General features: G+C 37.8%; 1 protein-coding gene across 2 annotated transcripts in view; it reads right to left on the bottom strand.

Moving 5' to 3' along the window:
- The window catches only part of IKZF2 (IKAROS family zinc finger 2), a 193036-nt gene extending 182990 nt beyond the window's left edge, over positions 1-10046 (bottom strand). Inside the window, exons 1-3 of one of the 2 annotated variants that reach the window (XM_043998565.1) lie at positions 9967-10046; positions 8391-8439; positions 7470-7574 (exon numbers count right to left, since the gene is read on the bottom strand). In XM_043998565.1, coding sequence (XP_043854500.1) covers positions 7470-7574; positions 8391-8439; positions 9967-9969 — 157 coding nt within the window. In that variant the 5' untranslated portion in view covers positions 9970-10046. Of the gene's footprint in view, positions 1-7469; positions 7578-8390; positions 8440-9966 lie in introns of both variants that reach the window. The other variant, XM_043998564.1, reaches the window with a different exon arrangement.
- Between the last annotated feature and the right edge of the window lie 14523 nt (positions 10047-24569).

Below are 24569 nucleotides of genomic sequence, written 5' to 3'. Positions count from 1 at the left end.
CTACATTTGGGGACACCTATAAAGATTATGTTGTATAGCATACAGAAAGCAATGCGGTCAGTTGTGCCCTAGTACACACAGTTGGGAAGCATATCACATACCAATGCTCTAAACCTACAGCCCACTTAACTTCTTCAAGTGAAATTAAAGGCACAGCTATTGGATGTAGTCATAGGACCTAGAGATAGAAGTAGCTTTAGATACCACCCTCTCATTTTACTGAAGGGGAAACTAAGCTCTGAGAGGGTGAAGTGGCATGCCTAAGGTTACACAGAAGAGCCAAGATTCTAATTCACAAGTCTTGACTTTAAACTCAGTGCCCCTTCCCCTACACCAACCTGTGACTTACTCGTTTATATAATACCTTATTTGCTTGAGACTCCCCAATAGGAAGACTATGCCCCTACCCCTTATTACTAACCACTGTAACTCTAAAGTACAGCAGATGATTTATCACCATTTTGAAATTGTATTAGACAGGGGCAACTAGGTGGTACAGTGGATAAAGCACCGGCCTTGGATTCAGGAGGACCTGAGTTCAAATTTGGCCCCAGACACTTGGCACTTACTAGCAGTGTGACCCTGGGCCCTCACTGCTCTGCAAAATTAAAAAAAAAATAATGTACAGTAAGGGAATCATAGGTTAAGCATTTTCTACTTTAGCTGTAGAATTTTCTATCTCCTCCAGTTAAGCACCTTTTTTTTTTTAAAGAGGCATTATATAATTATGAAGAAATATGTTGTGGGAAGTAGAAAGAGTGGCTAGCCTCAGAGTTTGTCCACCTCTGACATATACTGACTGTGTCTCTGGGCAGGTCTCTTAATCTCTCAATACCCTGGGAAACTCTTTAGAGCCTATTAAATTCCAGAAGAGTTGCTGATATGCATTGGTAAGGGGGATTTCCTCACCAGGAGTTCCATACTCTGATAAAATCACAAGTCCTGACCAAAAAAAAATTATATAATAGATATTTTAAGATTATGTAGGTAATCACAGCTATTCTGCTTAAAGCAGTTTGATTTAAATCTATGTATCAAATTTCCACAGGGGGCACAATTCTATAAATAAATTATTAAAAAGAAACCCTCAAAATGCACACTGTATGTTGCAAACCAATTCCCAGTAATACAGTTTATGTCTTTAAGAATTTTATTCAGGTTTTCCAAAGAAGATTTTGTTATATTATATTCTGTGCCTCTGAATATGGAATAAAGTGATATGTAGCTGAGAAGTCCTCCCACACTGCTTTTAAATTACATATTCACATGCAAAGACACATAACAGAAACATAACTTAGATTAGGATTGATTCCATGCTGAACAGTATGGCATGTATGAGTATATGAATTATCTTAATGTTACCATATAAGTTAATACATTAAATATGCCACTATATTAAAATGACTATGTTTTTGTTCAAAACCAGTCAGTCAACCATATAAATTACCCAGAGTTCTGAGAATAGCATAAATGGTCACATCAAGCAAAGAGAGTTCAATGAAGGCTGCACTCAAACATCTCAATATAGAATTTGGCTTTAATGGTGCAATTATGGAAACATAGAATGTTAGAGCCATAGAAAGAAGATCACTGATCAGGTAATGTGATAATTACTTAGCATAAACTTGAAAAGCAAACTAGTTTATTTCAAGAGTAATAAAGGGGGGAAAGAGTAATAAAGGAGAAAAACAATCAAACCTCAATTAAATTAAACATTGATTTTCATAAATTTTAAAAGGTGCATCTGCTTAAGAAATCTCAAGCCAAGACTAAATATCACAGACAATTTAAATTTCGCTCTCTGAGTTATTCTGTTACTTCAATTTCAACAAAAAACTGTCATGTGACTACCATATGCCAAGTTAACTTATATTTTAGCATTTCAATGGGTTTAAAACAGTTTCACATTGAATATTACTGTGCTACAGTATACAACTGGATGTATACTTATCACAGATCACTGAAAGAGAATTTCAGGTATCACAAGGAGAGTCAAATAAGGTTAGATTTTAATTGGGAAAGATCTAAGAAAGAACTGGTTCTGAACATGGGATAGGTTACTCTACCAGGGTATTTTTTCCTTTTCCATTCGTACTGCCCAGTATTTTTAGAACACTGATGGTAGAATAGATAACTTTCACATACGTCCAAAAAACACATACCCGAGGTGAATGTCTCTGAAATCCTTTAAAAGGTACTTTCATTTCTGGTCTATATCCTACTTAACCAAAGTTTCCATAAGAGTTTTTTGAATATAGTATTTCTCTTTATTCTTTAACCAAAATTTCTGAGAATCACTGTGATCCTATGAGAATCCTTTTTCTAATTTAGAGATTACCACATTCTATAAATAAGGGAATAAGTAATAAATATCCATTACTTCTCTCAGTAATTATTTCAAACTAATCAATGAAATAAACTATCAAAAAGGTATAATAAAGTAATCAACGAGTAAATTGAACATTGCTATGTATCTATAAAGAAAAAATAATATAAAATAAAACATGCTACTTCTTCCCAAATCAGTGATTCTATGAGATACAAATCATAAATGGTATCAGTGTTGACACTGGAAATGGCAATGAAAAGATATGAGATTACCAATTCATTATGTTTTTAGGACTTTTTAAAACTTTGAATGACACAAAATGTATACTTAGAATTGGTTTGGAATATAAAACATAACTCAACAGACAACGTAACCATTTATTCAAAACTAGAAAAGCAAAGAGTAGGGGAGAAGAAATAGATGTGTACAAACTGGAGATAGCAAACTATCTTCTATAATAATACATATGTGTGTAGATAGATGGATGATACATAGATAGGCAGATGGATGATAGATGATAGATAGATAGATAGATAGATAGATAGATAGATAGATAGATAGATAGATAGATAGATAGGTATTTTTATTGTAGGCATACAGACTGCTATATTTATCTGCCAAAAAGAAATCTGAAAAAACTGCTGAGCTTTTCTTTCTACTCAAACCTGGAAAAGTTTTTGTTGTTGTTATTGTTGTTGATTTGAAAAGGCTAACAGAAGTTATGTCTTTTTGTGACAGTCTTAAGGGGCCAGATAGCCTTTCGATTTTGTTTAATGTATTTTTTACACACACGTAATTAAAATACCAAATTATTTTGAATTTATAATTTTTATGTTTAGTACATTCGGTGTCATATCAAGAGGCAGATACTACTGAAATCTAAGCATGGATGGCAGCCAAACTAGAGTATAGAAAGAACCTCAGAAGGCTGGGTGGGTCCCATAATATAAACTAGTCTCAAAAAAGCACATTAAAGTAAAAACTTACCTAGATGAGAGTACTATTAGCACCTACATTTTACCACCCTTTCACATTTGTAATAACGTCTGTTGTTTAAAAAGTACTGGACCCAGGAGGAGATTTGAGGTAATAATTATGAGAGACAAAGGGTCTCAATGGTCAAAAGCAACAAAAAAATAACTCCTAAAGTTTTAAGTTTTAATTTTGGCAATTTCCTTGAGCTACGGGACATCCTAGGTTAAGTCAGTGGGCCTCCTTCCCTCTATGTGAAAAGGAAAAAGAAAAAGGAGAGAATCCTCAATTCTAATGAGAACTAGCTAACAAAAATGAATATGAATCATTTTATAAAAGTAAGACACTGACCTCATTATTAGTCAATGGCTTGTAAAATGAAAACAACTTTTTTCTGATACTATATGGCTATTAAGGTTTATGATGAATAAGAGGGGGTGAGCTGTTTACCCATAGAAAGGTTTTAAAATGATAAAATAAAGCAAACTCCCAAATTTTATGTGTTTTAATAAAATTTGAATATTGACAAAGAAGGCTTACGTAGCATTCATTTGAAAATCAGAAGACTTATAAAGAAGATTAACCACAATCTTTAGTATCTATAAAACTTTCTAAGTAACACAATGGGCCAGTTTAATATCGAATAAGAAGTTACTATGCAGAAATTGAAGACGTTTACACAGAAACAAGATGTAAAACAAAATCAGTCCCTTCCAATGGGTAGCAACAATAAGGATTATTTTTACATGGTTCTGGCTGACTTATGTCTCAGATTCTAACTTTCAGATACTATTTATGTATTTTCAGTAGCCATCAAGGAATATACTGTCATCCATGACACTGAAGAGTGTCAGAAAACTCAGTATGTATACACTAATGATCTCGGGCAACTGTGCCCATCTTCCTATCAAAGAATTCTTTTGTTTCCAAAGAGGTTTTCCTGATAATAAGAAATAATGTTGAAACAAGGAAATGTTAATTGTTGAATATGAGGATTACTAATATTTCTTTTTTTTTTAGAATTATTTTTAAGCTGTATTTTTAATAGAAAAGGTGTAGAGAAATTACAGCACTTCTACTTCTCTCCAACTGTCCTCTCTAGCACTGCTGAATATTGATAGTTGGACCTTTTTTTTTTTTTTAAATACAATAACTAGCAGCAAGTTGTAGTCACCCTTCATCTTAGAGTAGTCACCAAAAACTAGACTAATCATGGCGACCTTATGGTAACACTGACCACTTTTTCTAAGATATAACTGGGATACTGTTGTGCCGTGACCACTTAACACAAAAACTTGAGTATATTTCATTAAAATAACTGAATTGGATTCTTTAATTACATCTTGACTATTGGAACACTGCTTGTGGTTTTTTTCCCCCTGAATTGTAGTTTTGTGTTGGCTACACCACTTCTAGAGATAGTCTTATTCCATATGAATTTGAATGAAACAATTCTGCCGTTACTAATTATATTGTTTTCTTACAAAATTACAATTAAATCCTTGAAAGCAGTTGGCCATAAAGAAATATGTTGAAGAGCTAAAAATTCACTTTACAAATCAGAAGGTATTGTTATTCAATAACAATGAGCAATCCAGACATAAAAAGACTTGGGAAAACTCCAGATTCAAAACATAAGTGCCTTCATACAACGTCAAGGATCGAATCACCTGCAAAAATGATCAACATCACTATAACAACCAATTTTAAACTTTCCCTTCAAGCTCATAGGCTATCCTGTGGTCTTTCTCTGCTACCATGTGCCTAGACAATTTAAAATGCTGATTATTTTCTTAGGTCTAACACAGGGAAAACGTGGGTATCTCCTCCATCTAACACCTAAGTGGGTAACCTAGATACTGTAAATAGAGGCTATATAAAGGATGCAATAGACATCTCTGAAGTAAGAGCCAACATTTTTAACCTGCAACCCTTTGGAATAAAACCCAAAAACATCAGTGACCTAGCCAAAAACTCTACTAACATGGAATTGCCACAGGCTAATAAATAAAAATCTCCTTACCAAACACATAATTTTACTGTTGTTGGGTGAGAAGACCTGGAATGTTTCAATAGCACAGCTCTCATTTGTTCAAATCATCATGTCTGGTCTCTGCACTGTTTACTTAAAAGAGACAGGTAAAATGCCTGTTTGAACTAGGCATATGTCAGGCTGAAATGAAATTCAAAACTGAAGGGACCAATCACGTTAAGCAACAAACTCACAGTTGAAATTCAGCTGGCCCAAATGTGACCAGGGTCTCAGACCAAGACCTGACATCTATCCAAATTTATACTGTCTTTTTGAAGCCAAGGACTAAACAGTTAACTATGACAACTTTGGCATAAACATTTACCTTTTATTCTTGGAGGGAAATGTGCACAAGATTTTAAGAAGTTATTGAGAAGACAAAATCTACTCCTATAAGACTCATATATGGTATAATAATGAGAATATAAAGCACTTTTTGCTATGGGAAGATAATATTAGAGCTGGAAGAGAGGCCCTCACATTTTACAGATAAGAAAACTAAGGCCTTAGAATATAAATTTATTTTCCCAAATCTATTAATCAATCAAGACACCCCCAAAAAAATAACCTGCTAAAATGTGTTATTTGTACTAAATCTGAATTTAGCACAAACTTGTCTACTCATTTACTAGAACTGACTTGTTGATATACGACATAAGGAATTTAAAATACCCTTTATAATTAGATTCTTCTATGAAATTTCTCCAATTAATAAGGAAATAAAATGAACTTTAAGCTATAAGCTTATATGATACAATATATCAAAAATGCAAAACAGCAGTTAGAATATTTAAACAAAATACATGAGACAAGAACATTCATCCAATCTAGTATATTCTTTACACTATTGCCGCATATACACAACTGAGGGTATAAAAAAAACTCATAGATTTTAGAGGCTTATAATAATCTGAGTTATATTTAAAAATTGGAAGAATAAAGTGTAGAACTCTTAGACTCATTTGGACATTAAGAAATATATGAATATGTTTATGCATCAATAGATTAATATATATAAATTAAACTTTTCTATGAAATCAACTGGAAAGAATAAATATAGCTTACTTTAAATTCTACATAAGCATACAACTTCTATCTACAAAAATTAATGTGTCTTTCTTATAAAAGGAGATGATAACATACCTAAAGTTTATGGAAACAAAACACTTCAAATTACTTTTGAATCTAAGTAATAGAGCACTTATCCTTGGTAAGTACATTGATAAAACACCAGAAACAAGAAATAAACCGTGCACTTAATAAATAAAAGTATGTTGTCCTTTGAAAATGAATGCAAGCAAACTAGTCTTTGTACAGTTTCCCACAGTGCTTAAAACAGCATGAGTATGAATGACCCTTTATCAAAAATATTAGCTAAAACTGGCCATTAAGTGCTAGCCCAATACATCCTCTTATATTTCCTTAGGTTCTTCTCTTGACAATCTAAAACAAAACCCTTTCAGTTTATTAAAGAAATGAATATTGAGTAAGCTCCATATATTTTCATTTATGATCCACTTTCAAGGCTTTGCAGAAAAAACTTTCAAAGATAGATATGCATATACATATATATGTATACTCATATATACATACACTTATACACACACACACATATGTATATATGCCACACTTATAGGTATATGGATACCTATACATGTAAACACACTGGGGTAAGAGGCTAACACCCTCTACTAAGAATAGATTTATAACAAAATAATATAACATGCATTTCATTTTAACCAGAAAAAAAAATTTGGAAATTTTGTTTCATTTTTTCCTATCACTTAACAACAACAACAACAACAACAACAACAACAACAACAACAACAACAAAAGATCGAATCTTAAATATCTGGAAAGCCAACCAATTATGAGTAAATCCTAGTATTTCTTACCTGTTACAGGTAAGCACCAGTTCCCAAAAGCCACCTTGGGATAGTTCAAACTAGTAAGCAAGCTCATGTTTAAGATATGATACTAGTATGAACAGGAATAAATCTGTGTTGTTCTCTTCTTTAGCTAGCAAAATCTATAACAGTTGCTGCACCACAGCCAGAAAACAGACCCCACAGACCCAACAAATCCAAATCTGTCATTAGAGAAATGGAAAAAAAAATCATAAAAAAGGAGACTTACTGCTTGTCATGTGACTTGGTGAGGTATGCTGTCCATTGGGTGTGCTTGAGGTGAGGTCAATTGCCATATTGGAGTGTTCCCTTTCAGGTGAAAGCTCATTGTCACCTGCTTTCAAAAGTAAAATCTTTCAGACTCTGTTCACTTGACATATAGAATCCAATTATAACACTTCAATTTTCTCAACTTTTGTTCATGGATACGGAAGTATTCATAGCTTTTAAATTTAAACACAGTAATTTTTTCCCCAAAAGAACAGAACTAGATTCACAGAAAGTTAGAACAAGACATCATGGGGGCTGGGGGGGGGGAATGGATTAAAAATATCATAAATTTATAAAAATCACACAATATAATTTCTCGTCTATAAGTTGAAAATATTAGCAAAGATGATCTCCAAGGCTCCCTTCCAGCCCTGAGGCACTCTTTTTAATATTTTGGCTAAACCACTGGCTATTACACTGTTTACAATATGCACCTTCCAAGATGCCACTTGTCAAGACACTAAAAGAGAATTAAACTCTTTCCACATTTAAAAAAAAAAGGGGGGAAAAAAGACCTTAGTCCACAGAAAATTTCTAGTAAATACCCATAATCTGTTGTCTCCTAGGCTTGAAATAAAAAAATGAAAGAAAAAAAATTATAGTAGAAAGATGCTGATTCTGCCAAACTAATTATCTAAGAGTTCCCTATACTACCAAATAAATGTCTATCTTTACCTTTTTCTGCTCCTGATAAAGTTTTATCATTTTTGTTTGTCTGTTAGCTTTCTTGGACTTATCTTCGCTATGAAGTTATGAGCAGACAGGAATAAAATCAAGAGTCCTGATCTATAAATGATACCTACAACTCAATTAAGCAAATTTCTAGGATTATCCAAGGTGATTGTGATTAATTAATAAGTTAATGAAAATGAGTACTTACATGTTATATAGCCATCAATAGTCTCTGTTTCCATAGTCAAAGTGCAGTGCTATAAAACAAAAGGGTAAACCCTTAAAACAATGATTCCTTTTACTATCTGCCATTAAATGCTTAACTTATTTGAGGCTCTAAGCAGTTAGCCCATATTGCTGTAGCTGCTGCTGGATCTGCCGCAACAACCTGTGCCCAAGATACACACTACTGTGTACTGTATGTGCTCATTTGCAAGTCACTGAACTCTTTCTGCAAATGATCTGATTCCTGCTAGAGATAGGGGAGAGTAGATAAGGGTCCATCTAGATGAGCTGTAGGAAGGTATAAGAGTGCCTCTTTAAGTCAGAATGTTTTACCTCGTTTAATGAATTGAATTGGGAGAGTCGCACTTTGATCATGCCAGTTTTTACTAGAGTTTAAGTGTATTAATATTTATTAGTTCTCACAATCAAATTAGGGTTTGAGGACGACCAAGTTAACAGATAGCTCTATTCACAATTGTTGCAAGTTGGTTCATCATGTTCTAATCAAGGGGGGGAGTGGGGTATGAGATACAAAGCAAAACAAAACAGAACAAAACAAAAAACTTGGTGCTCAAGTCTGTCTCAGATTTGTGCAGCAGTTTTCCAACTCTCTCACTAGTACTGACATTTCAGCCCGCCCCCTTGATCTGTCCGAGCACCTGTGCCTTGTGATATTAATTTCCTGAAAGATCATGGATTCCAATGTTATATCTAATGCATCTTCAATTTTGAGCATTTCTAACCAATTGTGGCCTTTGGTCATTAAAAAAAAAAAAGTTTCTGAGATTGTTTTCATATACCATAAACATAAAACAAAGTCTTCTGCTCCAGAAACACAAAAAAGTGTAGGAGATGACACCCCCTAGCTTTTATTTCACATAAAGAAAACAAAAGATCAATAATCTAACTATTCTTTGATGGGAAAAGTTTAAAGAACTGACATGTCCATAGGAGAATTTTACTTTTTTTTCCCCTCCTTTTGGCTCCGGTCCTTTTTGCCTTTAGTTTCAAAACTCTCACTGCACCAGCAGCTAAATTATTCACAATGAGCCATTTCTGTATTGATCGCCAAGTATATTTAGCCCTGGCTCCTGGAATTTCTCCATTACTTACTGGAAAACAGGCAGCTTCACTTCTTGTCTCCAAAACCACTTCCCTCCCCCCCCCCTTCTTCCCCCCCCCCAAAAAAAAACTTTTCTTTCTTTATGGTATAGTCAGATCAAATTCTCAGCTCAGTACGCATTTCAACCTGCAGTGCTGTTATCAAATTCTTTGAAATAACTGATTACATAAGGCCTTTAAAGAAAGTGATCTATAAACTTTAAAGGGGGAGCAGGTTCTTCAGATCTTTTACAAATACATAAGTTTATCTTTTCAAAAAGTACACACCCGGCACACATATATTAAAAAGCCAGAAATGTCAGGGGGTAGAGGAAAGTCTCCCCCATCAGTGAAAGAGTTAACCCTCAGGGAAAGAAAGAAAAGAGAGAAAAGGAAAGGCACAGGAACGAAATGTACATACAAAAGAAATTGTCCTTTGACTAAAAAAGATTCATCACCATTTCCAGCTCTGTCGGAAGATCTCAGCTTCTTCTAACTCCTTAAGGAAGAGATGACAATGTCGGAGTAAAGATAAACGGAGAAAGAAAGAAGTTTCTTGCCCCCCCTCCCCCCCCACTGCCCCTTACCCCCTCCAAGCCAAGCCCCCTGCAGAGTTCAAGGCGAGGAAGAAGGGAAGGCACTTTACAGGTGGGTCATTCGGAGCCCAAATCAAGCAAACAGATCGTCTGATAAACAAAATGAAGAAATGAGAGAGAAGGAACACCCCCCCCTTCTCCTCCTCCTCCTCCTTCTTCTCCTCCTACCCCTCCCCCTCCCTTTGGGATGGTCTAGTAGGAAAAGTCACTCAGGAATGGCACCACGTACTTTCAGGAAAGAGGAAAAAAAAGAGAGAGAGGGAGGGAGGGAGAGAGAGAGAGGTCAGTCAGTGCTACAGCAATGCGATTAACAAGAAGAGAAAAAACTTGATCCACCGGTTCCTTAAGAATCGACCAAAAGCTAAGACAAGAAAACTGAAAGAAAAAAAGGGGGGGGGAGGAGGGGGGCGAGGAGGAGGGGGCAGGGACAGTCAGGCAAAACCTAGCGAGGGACCTAGGCCAACTTCACAGGACTGTTTTTTTGGCCCTTGGCAAAATTTTCACACACACACATAGACACACAAATCTTAATTCCATCTCTTTCTCTTGCTCCGACACTAGAACCTGTCAAAGTGATTTAGCTGCTGTCTTTTTACATGTGTCATGCCAGGTGGTTGTTGGCTGTTGTTGTTATATGTGTGTGTTTTTTAAATAAATTCCAACAGGCTCTTCCCTTCTACCGACACTGCAGTTTCTCGGAGGCATACACACACACACACACACACACACACACACACACACATACACACACACACACACGCTGCAAAATGCAAGCGAACACGGAGCAGACGCCAACCAACAAACACCACCAATCCGTGACAGCAGTCGAAGAGGAGAACTGATTAATCGATTAACATCCCAGAAACAGATCATCCGAGAGGAGGAATTAAAACCGAGAGGAAGGCATCTCCCATCCGATCCCCCGCGCGCCCCTGGGAGCCATCCCAGCCGGGCTCCAGACCAGCATCCCTCCCTCCTTCCCAGCAAATGGAGTATTATTGTTGTTATTATTACCACTAATCAGCCTCTCCTCCCCTCCCCCTACCTTATCCCCCTCCCCTCCCCCATCTCTTCTTCCTCTTCCTCCTCATCTCCCTCCTCCTCATCATCACTGGCCAACAGCAACAAGTCCTCGGACCCGCAGCCGGCGGGTGCAGACGAGGCTGCATAATTACCCTTAACTTTGCCACCCTCCTCCTCCTCCTCCTCCTCCTCCTCCTCCTCCTCCTCCTCCTGCCCCCGCGCGCCTTAGGCTCCGCTCATTGCCCCCCGGTCGGGGCCGGGTGAGGGCAGATCCGGCCGAACCGCCGCCGCCTCCTCCTCCTCCTCCTCCTCCTCCTCCTCCTCCTCCTCCTCCTCCTCCTCCTCCTCCTCCTCCTTCGCCTCCTCCTCCTCCTCCTCCTCCTCCTCGCTCTCTCCACCATGCCAGCCAGCGCCGAGCGAGATTTACCTCAGCAGGACACGCAGGGAGGCAATCCCATCCCCCTTTTGTTTGTGTTTACTGTGAGTGGGTCCTCTCCTCCCTCTCTCTGTGTGTCTCTCTCTGTCTGGGTCTCTCGTGTCTCTGTGTGGGTCTCTCTCGGGGTGTCCCTGGGTGGCCAGTGTGTGTTGGGGCACTGCGGTGGGCTGTGGAAACTAAGGCAGTGGCTCTGGAGCGGAGGGTAATCCTGTTTTTACTTCCTCCATCTTCAGCGAGGAGCAGGGTGAGCCTGGGACAGCTGGTCAAACCCCGAGAAACCGATCCGGCTGCCAAGCCCGAGCCCATCTCCCCCAGCGCCGGCTGGACGCGCGGGGCGGGCGGGCACCGGGAAGGAGGGGAAGGACTGGGAGGAGAGGGGAGGGGAGTGGTGGAGAGGAGAGGAGGGCAGGCGGGCTGGAGCTGCGAGCTCGAGGGTGCGTGCGTGCGTGAGTGTGTGTGTGTGTGTGTGTGTGTGTGTGTGTGTGTGTGTGAAAAAAGAGAAGGAGAGAGTGCGCGCGCGCCCCCGGTGAGTGGGTATCTCTGTGTGTATGTGTGTGAGTGTGTGTGTCTTTGCGCTCGGGGCCGCTCAGCACACTCGGCAATCGATTACAGGACAAGTGCTGCTTCTGCTTCTCCGTAACACACACACAAACACACACACACACACACACACTCACACTCTCACTCTAGTAAATGGAGATCAATCAGGACTTCACCCGACAGAAGCATTACCCCCCCACACACACACACACACCGCATCTCGCACTACCGCGCCCCGCGCCCTCCCCCCCCCCCAGCTACGACCCCGATTTCTACCCTGGCTTTGGGAAGGGGAACGCGGCCAGCCAGGTCTTAAAGTATGGATGGTCACTCCGCCCACTCTACCCCACCCCCAAACTCACAGCACAAGTCCTCCTCCAGTAGAGAAAGAAGTATTAAAAGGATGTGAGGTTCTTTTCTGCCGCCTGTGAAGTTGCCTTTTACACTCAGTTTTATGAATCGGTTTAAGACAAGAGGATTTTTTTTAATTATTTTTTTCTCTTAAGGAAATGATAGGGAAATGGTGTACTGGTTAAAGCAACTTAAGGATTTTTAAAATTCTTCCCAGTTATTCAATATGCTGTACGTGAATATTGTAAAAACTCAGTATCTTGCCAGGAACGTACATTTATGTGTGGTGTACATATGTGAGAAATTAGACACTTTGTATGAAGTTTTTTTTAAGTCTCATCTTGTCCCCGGGTGATTTCATTTGCTTGGAGAACTTTAATTGTGGGAACTCCCTCCACCGGATGCATAATAGTAATTTATCTGTAACTTTAGTGTCTCAGAGAGTTGCCTGAGGGCACAGAGAGGTTAAACGACTTGCCTTTGGTCAAGTAGCCAATATTGTGTCTGAAGCAGGATTCCTGCCCAGGTATTCCTGACCCCTAGGCCAGCCCCAATTTATTAAGCCGGGATGCTTCCAAATGTATAGTATGTTGTAGTATGTGTTCAGAGCTATTAACGTGTGTGTATTCAGTAGTATGTTGAGGTTATTTGGCAAATAACGTTCTTTCAGATTGCAGAAAACAAAAATTTAAACTATGAGACACAAATAAGTTGATGATTACCAACAGAAATGGGATCAGGAAATAATTTGGTCTGAAATTTAGCCGAACTACTACTTTTTCAGAGTCTTTCCCCTTCCAAATATAGTATTTGTTTGCGTTTTCAATTGTTAACAGCGGCAAAATCAGAGAGAGAAAGTTGTGATAGAAAAGTTTTGTTCATTGAGAACTACAAACTCCATATTCCCCAAGGAATATGTTAAGGCAAAGCCCGTTTCTTTGGTGAGAACTTTAAATCAGAAGAGCAAAATATGCTTTCTACAAAGAGTAGCATTTAGTCTTTTTCCAGACCACATTTGTAAACAGAGGGGATGTAATCATTGTATAATTAAAGGAAGAAGGAAATTGAAAGGAACGGAAAATACTGTACAGTGTAGTCTTAGATTTTAAAACAGAAGGAATTATCAGTCCTGCCAAGCAGTACTTCTGAGAAACCTTATCACAGATCGTGAAGAAGAAAATCAATGCTGAGGGGCTAGGAATACCAGGCTGTGTCAAGAATTCCAGAACACTTTAGTATTCTCTGCTAAAGAGTGAGACAGTATAATGAAAAGAAATATATGAATTGTTTGTAGCATAGCAATTTTAATAGTCTTTCTTGCTTTGGATTCCTTTTCTCCTCTCATGTTAATAGTTTTCCTTTAGGGTTGAATTTTTAAAAAGGGGTTCCAAAATGTGTTTTCTATAGTACTACACATAAATTCTGAAATTCTTTAAGTTTGGGGAGATCATTTGAATTCCTGAGGATTAGATGCTGTATTTATTAAGGAAACCATCACCCTGATGTTTATGTTGTGTCCAACACCATAGTAAAGAAAAAATGATTTCCACTGGAAAAGCACATAATTTGAGTTTAGGAGTTCAGCAGCTTTGTGTATGATTTTAAATTACTATGGTTTTAAGGAAACTAGTTCCTCTTAGTTTTATAGTGGTAAGACAGATTTTAGTACTTTTCTGCTATAACCTACATAAAAATAAGTTATCTTAGAATCATATTGTAAAAGGTAGAACGAGGACCCTTGCAATTCATCTAATCTATTCCCTTGGACCAAACTTGAACTACCCCCCAGAAAAGCAGGAAGCAATTCCTCTGAATAATATGCAAATGTACAAAGAAGGCTGTTCTAGATTATCTTTTTGGTTTAAAAACAAAAAAAATCTAGGTTTCTAGAACTCTCACGGTCAGTAAATTTTCACTGCAGTCTAACTCCTTTCCTTTTTCTACAAAATAATTCCATTCCCCAACTGTTCCCACATTGAAATAGAGGTAAAATGTGTAGGGAAGAAGGGAGAGATCAGACAAGATAATTCAAAACATATATAAGGTTAGTTTAAGCCATTAATTCCTTGATAAGATTGGATCTATCTTGAAGTCTTAAGAATTCATCCAAAATTTCCCAAAGCTGCCATGTTACTGGGGTCCTGGCCCCTGGCTGCTTCATGCTTGATTTAGCTCCCTTCAAAGGCTGTCCATTGTATTATTTTGATTCATTGGCTCTGGGGTCATTGGAGGCACACTTTCTCCCTCTAGTGGCTAAGCATGCAGCTACTCTTGAATTCCCAGGCCTAGGCAATGAAGGGTCATCCCTGAGTTGGAACACTGGAATTCAGATCCCTAAGTATATGCAGAAATTATGTGGAAGTAGGAGACCACCCTCAAGCATTAAAATGTTGAGAAAACAACATTTCTCTTATAACAACTCTTCTTCCTCTCCCCTTTTTTTTTTTTTACTCTTTTTTGGCCGGGCAATGCGGGTTAAGTGACTTGCCCAGGGTCACACAGCTAGTGTCAAGTGTCTGAGGCCGGATTTGAACTCAGGTCCTCCTGAATCCAGGGCCGGTGCTTTATCCACTGTGCCACCTAGCTGCCCCCCTTCCTCTCCCTTTCAATGAGAGCTTCACGTCATCAGAATGTCACATAACTTAGAATGTAAATCAGTAATTACGGCCATATACTCAAACAATTCCTGGTACTTCTGAAGTTTTGCAACACTAACTCTGAAAGATTCAAGGAAGCCCATCTGCAAATTATAGTAGTTTTCTTTGTACAAAACTTAACTAGTTGACATTTCTTTGCGTTCAGCATCTCTCTTCTGTATTGTTAAAACATAATGTACCAGGGGGCAGCTAGGTGGCATGGTGGATAAAGCACTGTCCCTGGATTCAGGAGGACCTAAGTTCAAATCTGGCCTCAGACACTTGACACTTACTAGCTGTGTGACCCTGGGCAAGTCACTTAACCCTCATTGCCCCGCAAAAAAACAAAAGCACAAAAAACATAATATACCTCCTGAATAGATTTGCCCTAAAATCTATAATGTATTATAATCAGATTCCTGTGGAACCTTGCAGTGACTCTATTTAGCTTATTGCCCTTTATAGCATTTTTTCCTGTGAAGGTAACTATTCTAACATTGCTTTGCCTAGTCAAATTTCCATGGAATCACTTCATGATAACAGGTGGAATATTCTAAGATATATCATATGTAGACCTACCATGTGTGAAATACTTGTGGTGGCTGGGAGCTGTCCATAGCTGAAGCTCATTCAGACAGGCAAGGATGAAGAGGCTATCACCACACCATGACTCAAAAGGATGCCTAAATGGGTTTTTTTACACTCATAGTCACAAATTTTTTTCAAGCTGAAATCTACTTGGATATCTGCTTTATTTGGTGGTAGCTTTTTTGGTTGGTTTGTTTATCTGTAGCCAGACTTTAAGACCATGTTTTCCTGCTTATCCCTTGAATGTCCTTGTCAGTCTATTATTGACCTACTCTTCAGCAAACAATGATTAGGCATATACTGTTCAAGACACTATCTCTCTGCTTGCTCCTCCACCTCACCCCCATCCCGCCCTCCAATTGATGGTATTTTGTTCTTTTTTTTTACTCTTTTTAACCAACCTCTTGCTTCTGGTACCTCAATAATTGACTTTCCTTCCCTCACTAGTCTGTTTAGCTGGTAGCATCCTTTTTAGTCTTAGTTTCTAGGTGGTCTTGCTCCACCGACGACAGGCCAAAGGGATCTGTCACCTGGGTGGTTAAATTCCTTATTCTTTAGTAACCAGATATATTTGGAAATCTATTTTTTTCTCCTCATGAGCAAAAATCAGAGTGATATTACATATTGTCTGGCTTTCAAACTCTAAACTTCCCTGTTCACGTAGTTAAGGCAGGTTCAAGATATAAAAGGGTCAAGAAAATAAAGAAACAGCCTTATATGTCTCATTTTGTTTATGGCACTTTCATTTCTGTTAAGTTACACATGACTCTAATTCTTTAGCTATGACATGATCCAGATAAAAGCAATTATGAGCTTCTTCATAGAATGTTCATTATCTCAGGACCAAACTTCTGATGATAAGCCTCACCATGCTTACCTAGGCTGGGTCTTTGGTTCATAAACTTATAGTCTGTTGTGAGGTTCCTACAGCAAGTTAGGAAAACCATCTAATAAGATGTTAAAAGGGTACAATTTGTATCAGTCAATGGAGTGTCCACAGTAAGGAAATAATAGGTCTTTTGAAATACTGAAATTAGTGGACATTATTAAAGAAATTTCTACAAAGCCAATTAATAGGTGGGTTTTTATGTGTATATAAACAATTTTGAAATAAAGCACATTTAATTCTTATATTCTTGAAATAAACTACTTCCTATTCCAAACTATGAATCTATGAATCAAGTTGACTACCAAAAGTAAATCCAACCAGTATAGTTTTATTTCCCTATAAGTACAAATTACAAAGGGGAGAAAACCATCAGCATTGGTGAAGGCTACCAAAGAATTGGATGGTATTTTTTTCTTTTTCCTTTAATTGTTTTCTCTTAGTAGTTTCATATCTCACAGCCATTAGCATAGCATCCCTTTAGAAGAACGTGGATAAAATCTGATTTTTTTTTTTATGTTTGCTCAGATTTTAGAAATTCACATGTTTTCAAAACTTTCTCACTGGGGATATTGGAAAATTGTAATACTTTCTTCTAGGTAGCACAAGGGAGAGAGCACTAGGCCCACAGTCAGGAAGACCTAAGTTTAAATCTGGCCTCACACTAGTTATGTGACCCTGACTGTCACTTAACCCTGTTTGCCTCAGTTTTCTCATCTGTAAACGGAACTAGAGAAGGAAATGGCAAACTACCCCAGTATCTTTGCCAATAAAACCCCAAAAGGGGTCACAAGGAGTCAAAGCTGACTGAAAAACAACTAAGCAATGTTTTCTTCATTTCAAGGATGTGTATTTTAATATTGCAAATTAAATCTTCAGACATTTCCTCTATTTATTGTGCTAGATGTAAATCACAAATGCAGATAACCAATACCATAAATGATCTTTCCTCTCAAAAGAATTAGTTGGGGGGCAGCTAGATGGCGCAGTGGTTAAAACGCTGGCCCTGGATTCAGGAGTACCTGAGTTCAAATCCAGCCGCAGACACTTAACACTTACTAGCTGTGTGACCCTGGGCAAGTCACTTAACCCCCATTGCCCTGCAAAAAAAAAAAAAAGAACTAGTTGGTCGAGTCAATACTGACCCAATCATTCAAAATAAACTACTTGTTTGGTTTACATATTCAGATCATGATTTTTAAAGTGAATAATTTAAAAATTATTCCAGTGAGAAACAATGGGCATCATCTTCTTGGTAATCCTTTTGTATATCTGGGTGGGCCCTGTGAGACAAAAACAATAAAGAAAAGGTTGGACCCAAGTCTTAAAATGCAACATTTTAAATGCTCAAATAAATATTGTTCTCAAATAAGTTAGGACAAAATCTTCCAGCCTTTTAAACCTGAGAACCCTGTTTAAATGGGGCAAGGGTGAAGTGGAGTTCCAAGCTATTATTTCTATTTCTTCTACTCCAATATTTGCAACTATTTCATCTCTCTAATATAGCTAGAGAAGATGCCTTCCTCTCTATCTCAGTATCATCACTTTAGAGCTAAAAGGAGCCTTACAAGCCATCAAGTCCAAACCTTTCAGTTATCTTAAGACCTCTTAAGAATACGAGAACAAATCATGCCAGGTCAGACACAAATAGGTGGTCCAAATAGTATGATTTCAGGTATTGCCCCTAAAAAATAATATTCTGCCTTCCAAAACATTTCTCTTATCTGATGCCTATAATCCCATTCCAAGGAGCATTTTTCTCCATCCCATAATTAGAAAGGACTGAAATTGTAGTAGATATTATAATAAGGGAGTGGTATAATTGGTTTTAATTCAGACTAACTTTTAAGGGACTGATTCAACATTCTGTGTTCTGTCATGTGAAAGAAGAGTAATTAGTTATCCCCTTAAAAAAAAGGGAAGTATTTTCAGTCAGGTAAACCAAAGTAGTGGGAGATAGAAATGGTTATGTTAAAATGTAAATGTAGCTTCTTCATTTCTTGTGAAATTATAATAGAGGTCTTTGGGAGATGTTTCGAAAAGCACTTAATAAATTTTGATTCCCTGAATGGGGAATTGACTATTATAATGGAATATAATATCATAGGATACAGGAACCCTCAATATGGCCAATTATGGGTAAATCATGCTTAGCATTTGGAAAGAGAAAAAAAATTCACATGGAAGGACAAAAAGTCCAGAATATCAGGGGAAATTAAAATAAAAAGGAGAGAAGTACTTGTACTATCAGATATTGAATTACAATATAAAACAAAAATTAGTATGGATAAGTATAAAGTCATACAGAAGTTTTAAAAAACATCTTTATAAGTACCAATAGGGAGGGCATTGAAGTTCATCTGAAAAAAAAGATCTAGAGGTTTTAGTGTGCTACAAGTTCAATATGATTAACAGTATGAAATATTAGCCAAGAAAGATATCACCTTGGACTATTTTAACAAAGGCAGAAGGAAGAGAAACAAGGTGTGCACTATCTATTTTGAGGAGCAATATCTGCATTATTATGTTCAGTTCTGCTTTCCACATTTTAGGGAAGATATTGGCAAGCTGGCACATGTCCAAAAGAAGACACCCACAAAAGTGAAAGGCCCAGGATTGAAAGAATTGGGGATGTTTATCATGGGGAAGGGAAGACCTTATATACCTGGACCTGATTGCTGTCTACAAGTATTTCCAAGACTCTAATAGGAATTAGGGGGCAGCTAGGTAGCACAGTTCCAGGGCTGGAGTAAGGAAACTCATTTTCCTGAGTTCAAATCCAACCTCAGATACTAGCAGAATGACCCTGAGCAAGTCCCTTAACCTTGTTTGCCTCAGTTTCCTTATCTGTAAAATGAGCTGGAGAAGGAAATGGTAAACTACTCCAGTATCTTTGCCAAGAAGACCTCAAATGGGTTCACAGAGTAAACAAAACTGAAAACAACAACAACAAAATATGAATTAGACCTGCTTTACTTAAAGAAAAGCATCCTAAAACTCCAAACTATCTAAAATTGGAATGACAATGGGTTCTCCTTACATTGATCATTTTGAAGTAAAAGCTGGTTCACACATAGGGCTATGATGTCAAACTCAAATAGAAATGGATCCTCGAGGGCTACAAATTAACTTAGAAAATCATAGACTAACATCTATGTTATATTATTATTTATTTTGATAAATTGTTCCCAATTACCTTTTAATCTAGTTAGGACCCATTCCTGAGCTTAGTGGGACTGTTTTAACACCTCTGGATAGGGGATTATTTTTCATGGAGGGATTAGATTAAATGGTCAGTTAGGTCCCTTATAATTCTGTAATACTGTGTTATATTAAATGTTCTTAAAATACTGAACATGAAAACATAGTATACCTTTTTCTGCTTTCTTGCTTGAGGCTGACTTACTTCTTATTACCATAATTTTAAAAACAATCTTCATTCCATAGACAGAAAGAAAGACAAAGCTCATGCTTTATGGTCTTAGAGGCTGAACATAGGATGGACAAGTGATAGTCTGTGTACCCTTGGACACCCTGCAGTGTTAAAATACCTAAAGGAATACCTTCCCAATAAAGTAAATGAAACCCTCTTCCTTTCCTCCTAGGTGGACAGGGGCAATTATAGTAAAACACAAACAAGAAATCCTGTCAGATGACACACCACCTTGATACTCTAGTACAATTGAGCTCTTATTAACACGTGGATTTAAGATAACAAGGCCTACTAAAGTAAAGCCTAATGATGAGCTATTAGACTGAAATAGAGGCATTCATTTTATCACTACATAAATCAGTGTGGTTTGTATATGTTTAGATAAGGCACTTTGAATAGACTTTAGGCTTACTTTTAGTAATTAATATGAAAATTCAATTGATTATTCACCTTAATTTTGTTTTTGTTTTATTTCTTTTTAAAAATTTATTTAGAATTTTTATTTTCTCAAATTACATGTAAAAACAAATTTTAACATCAATTTTTTAAAACTTTGTGTTCCAAATTCTCTTCCTCCCTCCTAACCCCCCACCCGCCCCCACCCTTAGGAACTCAAGCAAGTCAATATAAGTAATATATGAGTAATCATGCAAAACATTTCCACATTAGCCAGGTTGTGAAAGAAAACAGACAAAAACAAAACTTAGATAAAGGAACTAACAAAAAATTATGCTTCAAATCTATTCAAATTCCATCAGTTCTTTCTCTGTAGATGGATTACATTTTTCATAAGTCCTTCGGAGTTGTCTTGAATTACTGTATTGCTGAAAATAACTAAGTCATTCATAGCAGATCATCTTACAATATTGCTATAATATATACAGTACATTGCACTTTGCGTCAGCTCATGTAGGTCTCTCCAGGTTTATCTTTTAGCATCCTGCTCATCATTTGTTTTATAGTAAGCCACATTTATATAGTACTTTAAAGAGGATTTCCTTACAATAAACCCATGAGGTTGATTATTGCAACAACAGTAATGGATAACATTTATATAATACCTTATACCTGACAAAGAATTTTCTTACAATAGCCCAGCAAATTATCATGTTTCATCATCATCCTCAATCATCATCAATCAGTCCTCTTCCTCCTCATCAATGAATCCTCATCTTTCATCAGTCAATCTTCATCCTCACCCAGTCATCATCAATCCATCAATCAATCATCATTATACATTGCTCTTGCCTCTGCTTCAAAGTTACTTTCACGGTTACTATTGCTGACTGTTTCCCTCCATTCTATTCCCTCCCTATGATATTTACTCCATTTTCTATCTTCTGTCACACTATCCTTCCTCAAAAGTATTTTGCTTCTGACTGCTCCCTCCCGAAATCTGCCCTCCCTTCTTTCACCCCTCATCCTTTATCCCATTCCCCTCCTTCTTTCCTTCAGTGTTAGATAGATTACTCTACCCAATTGAGTGGGTATGTTATTCCCTCTTTGAGCCAGTTCTGATGAGAGTAAGGCTCACTCACTCCCCTGTACTTTCCCCATCTTCCCCTCCATTCTATAAGCTTTGTCTTGCTTATTTTATGTGAGACAATTTACCCCATTCTACCTTTCCCTTTCCCTTTCTCCCAGTGAATTCCTCTCACCCCTTAATTTTATTTTTTTAAAGATATCATTCCTTCATATTCAACTCACACCTGTCTAAATATACTCCATCCACCTGCCCTAATAATGAGAAAGTTCTTATGAGTTGTAAGTATCACCTTCTTATATAGGAATGTAAACAGTTTAACCTTTTAATATCCGTTATGATTTCTTTTTTCCTGTTTACCTTTTTATGCTTCTTTAGGGTCTTGTATTTGAAAGTCAGATTTTCTATTCAGCTCAAGTCTTTTCATCACAAATGCCTAAAAGTCCTCTCATTGAATACCCATTTTTTTCCCCTGAAAGATAATACTCAATTTTCTGGGTAGGTGATTCTTGGTTGTAATCCCAATTCCTTTGCCCTCTGGAATACCATAGTCTATGCCCTCTGATCCTTTAATGTAGAAGCTGCTAGATTCTGTGCTATCCTTATTGTGGTTCCACAGTATTTGAATTGTTACTTTCTAGCTGCTTACAATATTTTCTCCTTGACCTGGGAGCTCTGGAATTTGGCTATAATATTCCTGAAAGTTTTCATTTTGGAATTTCTTTTAGGAGGTGATTGGTGGATTCTTTCAATTTCTATTTAACCTTCTGCTTCTAGAATATGAGGGCAATTTTCCCTGACAATTTCTTGGAAGATGATGTCTAAACTCTTTTTTTTGATCATGGCTTTCAGGTAGTCCAATAATTTTCAAATGATCTCTTCTGGATCTATTTTCCAGGTCAGCTACTTCTCCAAGGAGATATTTCATATTGCCCTCTATTTTTTCATTCTTTTGGTTTTGCTTTATTGTGTCTTGATTTCTCGGAAAGTCATTAGCTTCCATTTGCTCAATCTTAATACTTAAGCAATTATTTTCTTATTAGAGCTTTTGTATCTCCTTTTCCATATGACTGTTCAAGCTGTTGACTTTATTTCATGACCCTCCTGCATCACTCTCATTTCTCTTTCCATTTTTTCCTCTACTTCTCTTACCTTATCTTCAAAGTCCTTTTTGAGCACTTCCATTACCTGAGACCAGTTCATATTTTTTTTGCAAGCTTTAGATGTAGGAGCTTTGACTTTGTTATCTTCTTCTGAGGGTGTATTTTGATCTTCCTTGTCACCAAAGAAACTTTCTAGGGTCTGAAATTTTTTCTTTCTGCTCATTTTTCCAGCCTATACCTTGACTTTTAACTCCTACTTAAAGTGGGGGCACACTGTCTCAAGCTTCGTGGGGTCCCAGGTGGTACAATATAAAGAGAGGCACTTTCTACATTCCCCTGGCCTATGCTCTGGTCTGTAAGTAACCACAGACATGCTTGCTCTTTAACCCAGGAACAGAATTCTGTTTTACTATGGTTGCAAGCTCTGGTGTACCTGTGTGCCTCCCCCACCTGGGCCACCACTCAAGACTACTTCCTAGTTCTGAGCACGGACAACATAATGAGTTCTACCTCAGCACCAGCAGAGACCCCTGCAATCTCCCCCTGGCCAGCCAATCGACTCCCTCACCCATGCATGATCCAAACTGTGAGATTTAAAATTGGATATTAGATCATAAATCTCCCCTACTTAACCTTTCCCTTAATTTATCTCCCAAACTAGTAAATGGAAGAAGCTTTTGGTTTTCTAGATAGACCTTTTTATTTATTGTTATGGTAGTCACAAGGTGATGTTGATTAGAAGGATAGGAAAGTAGAAACACAATACAAATCGTCTTAAGTCTAAGCTTAGTCTATAGTCCTTATAAAAACTCACCAAACCGAAAAGGCCACCTTTGGAGAGAGAGCCTGTCTGTGCCGCGCCGTCAGGAGTCCCGCCAAGCAGGCCAAAGCCTCACTTCCGTTCTCCACCCTGGAAGTCGAGTCCCGCAGGCAGTCTGACGTGCACAGCAGGCGGACTGTTCGTCTCCTCCCCAAAAGGAGCCACTGCCTCAGCTAATTCCAAGGCTCCAGATGCCTGATTCTCTGGGGTTGGAGCTGGATCTGCACGGTGCAGCCAGGATCTGCACTCCATTCTCACCCTGGTACAACAGACCTTTTCTTCAGACCTTCTAAGCTTTCTTTGGCTGGAAAATGATCTCACTCCATCCTTGTGTGGGTTCTGTTACTCCAGGAATTGTCTTAGGACATTATTTAAATGGATTTGGAGGGATTTGGGGAGAGCTCCAAGGAGTCACTGTCACCTTAATTTTTTTTTTTTTTTAGTGAGGCAAGTGGGGTTAAGTGACTTGCCTAGGGTCACACAGCTAGTAAGTGTTAAGTGTCCGAGGCCGGATTTGAACTCAGGTACTCCTGACTCCAGGGCCAGTGCTCTATCCACTGCGCCACCTAGCTGTCCCCACCTTAATTTAAAAAAAAAATATTCACTTTGAAATTATTTATTCTAGGAATCCTTAAGTAGTTAGCACCCTTTGTATGTTTAAAGCAACAGAGACTAGACCTGTAATTTCACTGTTGTCACATACTCCTGGATGAAGAAATCCCCTCTGCTGATGCTGATTGTCACCTTCTCTGCACCAAAGAAGCTCTGAAACTTGCTTAGAAGCACGTAGAAGGTAAATGATCTACTCAAAGTCACAAAACCAGTAGTTGTCAGAAGCAGAGTTTGACCTCATATCTTCTTGGTGTGAGATTTAAAATTGGATATAAGAGCATTAAACTTCCCTTTAACCTTTCCCTTACATATCTCCCAGACCAGTAAGAGAAAGAAACCTCTGAGCTTTAATTAGAGATGGATTACTTAGCTTTTATTGTTTGGGAATTAATTAGCCAACAAACAGGTGATACTGATTAGGGAAATAGGAAAGTAGAAATACAAATAAATAGTCTTAGATCTAAGCTTAGTCTGTATTCTTTTATAAAACTCACCGAATCCCAAAGCTACCTCTCAGGCTGAGAACAGCATCAAGCACGTGCTGCCACCGAGGA

Source organism: Dromiciops gliroides, chromosome 3 (genome assembly GCF_019393635.1).
Source record: "Dromiciops gliroides isolate mDroGli1 chromosome 3, mDroGli1.pri, whole genome shotgun sequence".
Taxonomy (NCBI): Eukaryota; Metazoa; Chordata; class Mammalia; order Microbiotheria; family Microbiotheriidae; genus Dromiciops; species Dromiciops gliroides.
Note: the sequence above shows the minus strand (reverse complement) of the source record. Positions and strands in the feature narration are given on the sequence as shown.